The sequence below is a fragment of the Hippopotamus amphibius genome, chromosome 13, assembly GCF_030028045.1.
Source record: "Hippopotamus amphibius kiboko isolate mHipAmp2 chromosome 13, mHipAmp2.hap2, whole genome shotgun sequence".
Lineage (NCBI taxonomy): Eukaryota > Metazoa > Chordata > Mammalia > Artiodactyla > Hippopotamidae > Hippopotamus > Hippopotamus amphibius.
The window spans coordinates 44,778,232-44,787,095 of NC_080198.1; the positions used below are offsets into that span (position 1 = coordinate 44,778,232).

At 48.3% G+C, this 8,864-nt stretch overlaps 1 protein-coding gene across 1 annotated transcript; it reads right to left on the minus strand.

Annotated features, from left to right (window-relative positions):
- Positions 1–916: 916 nt before the first annotated feature.
- Positions 917–6,527, minus strand: LYZL4 (lysozyme like 4). Its single transcript, XM_057706798.1, has 4 exons — positions 6,389–6,527; positions 6,135–6,284; positions 2,695–2,773; positions 917–1,145 (listed from the first exon to the last, which is right to left on the minus strand). Exons 1-4 carry the CDS (start codon positions 6,525–6,527, stop codon positions 1,076–1,078), a joined length of 438 nt encoding a protein of 145 aa, XP_057562781.1. The 3' UTR covers positions 917–1,075.
- Positions 6,528–8,864: the final 2,337 nt, after the last annotated feature.

Sequence of the window (8,864 nt, forward strand, 5' to 3'; positions counted from 1 at the left end):
AACTGGCTTCTGGGGAGCAGGTCCTCTGGTGCTGCTACAGCTCCCACGTCTCAGGCAGGTACACCCTGGAAGCCCAGGCTGCCACCTGCTCCTCCACCCCGTGCAAGGATTCCATGGGCCACAAAGCTTTGGAAATAAACCCCTTTCTGCTTAAATAGAAATACATGTAGGGAAAGGTTCATTACCATATTTTTCCTTTCTAAAAAGCGAGGTACAAAACTCCCTAGAGCATTATCACAGCCTTGTTGGAAAAGAAGAAAAGCCCCTAGCAGATAAAAGACTGAAAGGAATGCAACCAAAGCATGACAGTGACTGATTGGTTTTGGCTTCTAAGATCACGGGAGGACTCTTCTTGTTTATGTTTCTGTATTTTGCACAATTTCTCTAATACGAGTACATGTTGACAATTTTTTAAAACTTAACTTTAAAAAAAAAAAGAAAAGGAAAAAGAAAAGGAAAGAAAAGAAAAGAAATAAGCAATGAGGTAAATCAGCAGTCCTACACAATGTGTTGGGAATTAAAAAAAAAATTTAGCTTTCTATAAGAAAGAACAACTGTCACCAGAGTTTCCCCACAGTAGTGCAGAGAGGATTTCTGTGGTCTCCTCACTGCTACCTGTGTGTCCCAGTGTGGACACAGTAGCTGGAACTGGAGGCCCTGCTGGCACTGGCATCTCTTCCTCTCTTCTTTGACCCCACCCCCTTCTCTTCTTCTGTGTCTTTTCTTCCTTTCCCTGTTAATACTGACATTCATGGACACATCTTATTTTCCAGATATTTTCCTTCTTTTGAATCCTCCACCTGAGATTAAATAATAAGGACGCATGATAATGGTAAATAATGATTTTCATCGTAACAGTCACAGTATAATAAGACAAGTGGAGCCCTTTGGCCCAGATTGAGTAACGAGTGGTTTATTCTGCATCCTGCATCCCTGGATGAAGCACACTTTTGCCCTTTTCCATCTGGAGCCGTCAGGCGGTGAGATAATCAACGGGATGAGTGAAGGCAGCGAACAGGAAAGCATCTTCGCGAGGAAGATGCTGGCAGAGAGTGTGGCGAGGGCTTCCCGGCAGCTACAGCTCACATCCGTCCAACCACCGTGCCAGAGTGTCGGAGTGCTGGCAGTTGAGGGTCCAGGAGGGCCTGCGGGGAGGAAGGCCGGGGAGAGTGAACCGGAGGGGACTCCCCATTGTCACAGCTCAGCATCTCCAGGAAACTCAGCCCTCGCCGGCCCACTTACACCCCCTGCCTGGCCCCTGGAGCATTTGAGTGGGCGCTGTTCTGAAAGCTTTTGTACATCTCGAGTATGGCTCTCTCTCTGGCTGTCTCCACCACCCGCTGGCATGCATGCTGGTGCTCCCTCCATCCTGTTCACAACACCACCCCTTCCATGAAACCCACGTTGCGAGATGGGGGGGCTGAGCTGTGAACTGCGAAATCCGTCTCCAGCCCTGCAAGGCATTTTTAACTTCTCTGAAGTGAGCATCAGAGAAATTCTGTGACGGGTGTGGTGAGTCCTCAGCAGATCCTAGTTCTGAAATGAGAAGGCTTGTCCCTGGGCCAGGGCCTCTGTCACCTTTCCATGCACCTGCTTCACCTCTCACCTTCCAAATCCCTTCCAGCTCCTCAACACTGCCGAGGTCAGCTGGACTGAGTTTCTCTAAACTTTTCTCGCGGTGCCCCTAAATATGACCCCTCCATGTTCCCAGCCCCTTGGCCAGCATCCAGACCCCATGTCCTCCTCTCCTATCCTAGAAGCTGCGTGGATCACCAGGCCAGCTACAGGCCACTAGACATCCCATCCCTGGGCCGGCCATGAAGCTCCATGAGTCTTCCAGGGTAGGGGGTCCCACAGCTGGAGAAGGGGCCATGGGCCCCTGGCCCCTCATGGCCACAAAGCGGCAGAGAAAACACACAGAGACATATTTTCAGAAATCGCAGCACTCTCCATAGCCCCGAGCAGGTACTGCAGAAGAGACTCCTGGAGGCGTGGCAGGGGTGGGAGGGGTGGCCTGGGTCTTCACCCTTGCTGTCCACCCCAGCTTCCACAGAGCAGCTCGATCTGAGCTTTGGAAAAGCCGCGGCAGCTTATTAGCTTCATAAGAGCTCACTTCACTGGGAATCCTGAGCAAGTAAGAGGCCTGGATGAGTCTGGCCCAGCACATCTCTCCTTAGTGCCGTAAATAAAGAAGATTTTAGCTCATTAGTGCTTACCCTAGGGGGCCAGCCAAGCTTCTGGACTAATTGGGAAGTCAAGATGATGTATGAAAGATATTTCCAACACTCAGAAGACAGTCAATGTTAACAAGAGGATTCCCACTTTAAAATACAATCTGTTAAATTAGTGAGCAAAACGGGGTAAGGAGTAAGTGGTGTGGAGACCACTGACTAGCCATTGGAAAACTACGAAGCTAGATTCCCTATCTCACTTTTTATACCAAAATAAATTCCAAGAAGGACCAACATTTAAGTGTAAAACCATGAAAATTCTATTTTATACTTTATTTAACAAAAACTTAATATAGGGCATTGTGTACCAGGCACTGTTCTAATATAGAGGAAAACATGGCTTGATTTCTTTACAGTCTTTCCTCTTAACCTTGACTCAATTTTGGTTGCGACCCATCTAAAGATGCTACGCATCTAATGGCACTTGCTGAGTGGGTGACAGTCACTAATAAAGGCTACTTACCACGCTCCCATCCCTCTTTTGCCTTTTACAATTTTCTTGGCGCATTCAATTGTCTCCTTTAAATTTGGATTCAGTAAAGCTGTGAAGAAAATGCAGTGGAATGATACCACGTCACCACTTGGCAGCCAAATCAGGGTGATATCAAGGAAGCTACCAGGGGCTCACGTTAGAGAGGCTTCCATGTGATTCCAAGAATAAATCTATCCCTGTATTTTTCTCAGACAACACTGGCACGTAGCAGGATGTGGTCATCTTTTGCTAAGCCTATTAATTTTTTTCTTGTAATTCTTATAACAGTATTTTCATTAAAAATGTGTATATATAGTGAGTATGCTGTGCTAGGTAATATAAGAAGCAGTGGAGACAGAATGAGAAACACAGTAAATCCATCCCTGCCTTCACAGAGCCTACAGGCTGGAAGGACGTAGATAAAGATTATAGACAATTATAATACAAAGGATACCTGGAACCACGGGCGAGTTCAGTATTGAGTGGGGGCACCTAATTCAGGGTCAAATTAGGGTCAGGGAAGGGTTATTGGGCCAAGTGACATCTAATGGAGTAGGTGAGGAAAGGGGGTTGAGGACACCACAGAAGGAAAACTGTTGCAGGCAGAGGGAACCGCATGTGAGCGGGCGCAGAGGTGCCCTGAGGAACCAACGTGTCTATGCATCCATCCTTCCACTCCCTCCTTGGACGGTGAAACCAAGACCTCCCACCTGGGACCCCCTCCTTCTAGCCTGCACTGCTGTCACCCCCCTTCCATAACCTCGTCTGATTGCCTCTCCTTAAAACACTGCTTCGTGGTCCACCTCATTGCCTGGAAAACAGAACCTCAAATCCTTGGCTTAGTCCAACTTTGCCCAACGTGGCTTTCCACGTCCATTGCTTTCCTCCACGACCCCACCACTCAAGACGTGGCAAGGGGCAGGAGACGGAGACGGTGCCAACCCTGATGGCACCGATACCCACAGCTTTGGGGTCACACACAGTTCCTGTTCCCAGGCCGTGTTCACACTCATCTCCCAACTTGCATCTGCTCATCCACAAGTACAGTCCTTAAAAGTCTGTCACTGCCCACCTAGCCCACGGTGCCCTCCCCCCTTTTCTGAATAAAACGTCACTTTGAGTCACCACTTATTTGTTATATACACGCATACAAACATACTTACCTGCATGCATGCATGCATACCTCCGTCCTAATGCCCAACTACCTTGTAAAGTCTTTAAATAAAGGAAAGTCGTGTTCATCAAGCACCAGACGTCGTGCTCGGGACTTAAAACTCATAAAAGCCTTGTCAGAGCACCCCCTTCCCCCAAAAAAAGCCCCATTGCTATTCTGATCTGTAGCACATGGATTAGTTTTGCCTGTTCCTAAACTTTATATAAATGGGTTCATATAGCAGTGTGACTACCTTCGTAAATTATATGAAATTTATCCATGTTGTTGCTTATGGCTGTAAATTATTCATTTTCATTCATGTGTGATTAGAAAAAAAAAAGACAGGGGCTTCCTAGGTGGCGCAGTGGTTGAGAGTCCGCCTGCCAATGCAGAGGACACGGGTTCGATCCCTGCTCCAGGAAGATCCCACATGCCGCGGAGCAACAAAGCCCGTGTGCCAAAAAAAAATAAAAAAAAAAAAAAGACAGAACATATTTAGGAAAATATTCCTTCATGCACTTTGGTTTCTAAAGAGTCTGTAAATAAGAATATACCAAGAGAAAAAACAATAAAAAGGAACACAGAAAAAGTGGTATTGAGACACTACATTAAAAAGATTAATGCATGCACATTAAATTACATTAAATGCAAATTGAAAAAAAAAAAAGAATATACCATGATGGGGCTTCCTAGGTGGCGCAGTGGTTGAGAATACGCCTGCCAATGCAGGGGACACAGGTTCGATCCCTGCTCCAGGAAGATCCCACATGCCACGGAGCAACTAAGCCCGTGCGCCACAACTATTGAGCCTGCGCTTTAGAGCTCGTGAGCCACAACTATTGAGCCCATGTGCTGCAACTCCTGAAGCCCACGTGCCTAGAGCCTGTGCTCCGCAACAAGAGAAGCCACGGCAGTGAGGAGCCCACGCACCACAAAGAAGAGTAGCCCCCACTCACTGCAACTAAAAAGAAAGCCCGCACACAGCAAAAAAAAAAAAAAAAAGACCCAACACAGCTAATGAAATAAATAAATAAATTTATAAAAAAAAAAGAACATACCATGAACTATTTATCCAGTCAATTGTTGATGGACATGTGTTCCAGTTTTTGGTTTTTATTTTTACTTTTACTTTTAAGAAAAGCGGCTAAGATCAAATAAAAGAAAATAAAAGCCTTGTCATGTAGGTACTATTATTAACTCCATCTTCTAGATAAGAAAACTGAGGCTGAAATCACATAACTAGTAGGAAGTGGAGCCAAGATTCTGGCTGAGCCGAGATTCTCAATGCCTGTGCTTTTCCTGCTCCCTACCCTGCCCGACAAGAGAAGTATGGGGTCCCTCTCAGTTGCCTCCGGTACTTAGCACCAGGGCTAGCCCCTTTAGAGGGTGCCTGTGAGTCCTGTTGGCTTGCGGTTACAAATTCCCAGGGAAGACTGTCTTCCCTTCCCCCTTTCTTTAGAATGTCTTCCCTTTCGGGATTTTCTAGCTCATCCCTTTCTCTGGGGTCTCAGGTCTCTTTGGAGGTCACCAGCACACCTCTGCACCCTGCTCAGGACCCTGTCTACGCAGGGACCTCAAACCCCCAGGGCCATCATCGGCTTCCGTCTTCACTTATCTAACTGGATTCTTGCTCCTCTTTTTAGCTTCTAGGGATTTCTTACTTTCTTGCCAGCTCAGCCAGGTCCTTAAAAGGTGTGGGTTGTTTTTTCTTTTTTTTTTTTTTTTTACATTTTATCTAGTGGGAGGGTGTTTCAGGATATCTAGTTCACCATATTTTCAATCAAAGCACCCAATACCACTTCTATTACAGATAATTGTATGTGTCTCCCATTGGAGTCTGGAGAGAAACATAAAATAATCTTCTTATAAGATATGAATTACAGGCCTGTCTTCTCCCAGGGATCACTTTTGCCTGTCGAAGTGGTAGCCACTTCTCCCCTTGAAGAAGAGTGTCGGCTATGTTAGGCCCAGCCAGGGCCCTCAGCTCTCACACTTCAGACTCCTCCCTGCCTCCTCCTCTGCCCATCTGGACATGGGTCTCCATCGCTGCATCCCAGGCCTCCAAGCGTGACTCACCGAGGCCCTTTCTCCCTGTGGACCCTTGTTAGTGCGGTACTCAGCCTCCCTGGGGTCCACCCTGGATCTGGCTCAGCCCAGCCTCTGCCAGGCCCTCCTCCTCCCAGCTCCAAACTTGTAAACTCTGGCCACCGGGAAAGCAGCCCTCCAAGCTCAAGGCGGCCACCCCAGTGCCCCCGGGTGGAAGGAGGGAGGGACCTACCAGAGCAGGACACGTGGCAGCGGTTCGTGCCGTGGTCACACCAGTCACTGTTGCGGATCTGAAAGAGGCCGTAGCCGATGTAGTCACCACGCGAGTTGTCGTAGACAGCCGTGGGGTTGAACTTGCTCTCAAAATAAGCCAGGCACACCCCTAAGATGGAATGGATGGGGCGTGGCTCAGAGGACAGCTGGGGAAGGCTGCGCAGGGAGCGGTGGGAAAAGAGGCGAGGAGCAGGGCTGAGAGGAGCTACTCACAGTTTTCAAGGCTGTAGCCCTCAAAATCACTCAGACCTCCTTCGTGGAGCTTCTTAGCCACCACACAGCGCCCCAAGACAGCAGAGCCACTTGGAACCACCAGGTACCCAATGAGGGAGAGGACCACAGACGCCTTCATCTTCTCCAGCTCAGGGCGACGGCTGCCAGGTGAGCGGATGGAGTCACAGACAACTCCCACCAAGATCACGGGGACTCCGGCAGGAGAGGAGCGTGCTGTGGGGCTGGGGATGTGCAAGTCAGTGTGTTCAGGAAAAGGGGAGTCCCCCCCGGCTTAACCACAGTACTACTTCTCATCCAAATTCTCTGTTTCGTGTCACTGCAAACCCACTATACCCGAGGCCCTGCCTCTCCTCCTCCTCTTTTCCCAGGAAACTGGTCTCTCCAAGGTCTTCATCCCATCCCCACCCCCCATTCTTTCCCTCCAGCAAAACCCAATGGATGCTTCTTGGTTTTTTTTCTCACTCATTTCTCCTTGACAGTAGATACAGAGGCTCAAATGCTTTCTTCCCCTTGACTATGAGGGTAGAACATGTGCATGAACCACATTTTGGAAAATAGAAAGCAAGAAAAGTAGGAAAAATCATCACGGCCCCACCAGGATGAGCACAATGGCCACCATCGCCTCTCGTCCTGGAATATACTCTGAGCTGTGGTCTCAACCGTCACACAGTCCTGACTACAGATTTTCTACAAACCAAACTCCAGGGACATTTTCTTTCATTGGCTCACAAGGAGACCTGGTCCAGCCCAGACCTGCCACTGATTAGCTGGGCCGTCACGGGAGACAGCAGAGAAGTCCCTTAGCCTCACGGCACCTCTGCTTTCACACCTCTTCCTCTTGTTCACCTTCATGCTGTCACACTCACCTTGCACATTTCTTTTCTTTGTACCTGCCCATCTCATTCCCACCACAGGTCCTTTGCACCTGCTGTTCCTTCTGCCTGGAACACGATTCCCCCAACCACCACAGAGCTTGCTCTTTCCTGTCATGGTCTCAGCTCAAACAAGCTCACCACCTCAAATAGGATCACCTGATCACTACCATGTCACAGAAAATAGTTTTCATTTTCTTCATAAGTAAATTTCAGAAAGTTCCTTGGGCATTTATTTGTTCCTTTGTCTACCTCCCACACCAGAGTGTAAGCGCCAGGCATGCAGAAACCTGGCCTGTCTTGTTCTCTGCTTTATCCGCAGAACTTAGCACAGAGCCTGGGGCACAGTAGGTGCTCAGTGAACCTTTGATGAATGAATGAATGAATAAATGATCGAAAACCTACTCTTCCCGATAGAACTGTCATCGGATGAGCAGTAAGTGAATTTGCTGATAAGCATCTCTTGCAGCTTGGAATTGTCGTGTCTGTGCCGGTTCACGCCCACCACACACCCACTTACCGTCTTCCTCAGGCCCTTGGTGCCTCCTCAGGGGAGGCGAAGAGCGGCCACTGTGGCAGCCTCAATGTTTATTGTCGGAAAGTTGCTCTATCTACACTCTGTTGCCCGGATTTTTTAGATGTCACTTCCTTGATCACCTGTTTGCCTTCACCCAAGAGCTTCCAAACCATAAGTCCTTCTTCGTGACCTGCTTTTCTAGAATCTTTTCTATGACATCAGTTGCTATGCACCAGAATATTCCGAAACAGAGAGGGGTTGGTCACCAGCGCATTTGTGTTAGTTTTCTATTGCTGCTATAACAAGTTACCTCCAACTTAGCAGCTTAAAGAACACAAATGTATGAACTTATAGCTCTATAGGTCAGAAGCCTAACAGGGCTCACCAGGATCAAAGCAAGGTGTTGGCAGGGCCATGCTCCTTTCCGGGGACCCTAAAGGAGGGTCCACTCCCTTCGTCATTTGGATTGTTGGCAGAATACAATCCTTGCAGCTGTAGCACCGAGATCTCTGTTTCCTCGCCAGCTGTCAGCTGAGGGTCATTCCCAGCTGCTAGGAGCCATCGCATTTCTGGGCTCTACCTCCTTCCTCTACCTTCACAGACAGCAAGGGTGGGTGAAAACCCCCTTTCATGTTGAATCTCACCTGCCTCTCCTTCCACTATTGTATCTCATGGGCTCAGCTTCTGCCTCCTTTCCTGCTTTTAAGGACACGTGTGATTACACTGGCTCACCCAGACTCTCCTGGATAATCTCCCCATTGCTGTCATTTCAAGTTACCCCCCAAACAAGCTTCTGCCAGTGTTGGAGTGAGGGTATGTTCATGTCTACCATGGGGCATCCACATGCTGCTTCTGGGAAGTTTTCCAAGGGAGCAGCCCTGGCTGGTTCCTGGGATCCCCAGAAGCTCTGATGCTGTAATCCCTCTCTAAGGAATAATGCATTAGCACCCATTCCTCAATGGCCATGACCTAACCGAATTTGCATGAGGGGAGAAAGTTGTGGCCTTGGGAGTCGATATTATACGTGCTTATTGTTATCTGGACATTCTCTGGGTTCTGGGAGTGA

Coding starts and splice junctions, on each gene's coding strand:
- LYZL4 (XM_057706798.1), bottom strand. CDS start 6,527: ATGAAGGCGTCTGTGGTCCTCTCCCTCATTGGGTACCTGGTGGTTCCA. Junction 6,285..6,388: donor GGGCTACAGCCTTGAAAACT/GTGAGTAGCTCC, acceptor ATTCCATCTTAG/GGGTGTGCCTGGCTTATTTT. Junction 2,774..6,134: donor CTGCCACGTGTCCTGCTCTG/GTAGGTCCCTCC, acceptor TTTTCTTCACAG/CTTTACTGAATCCAAATTTA.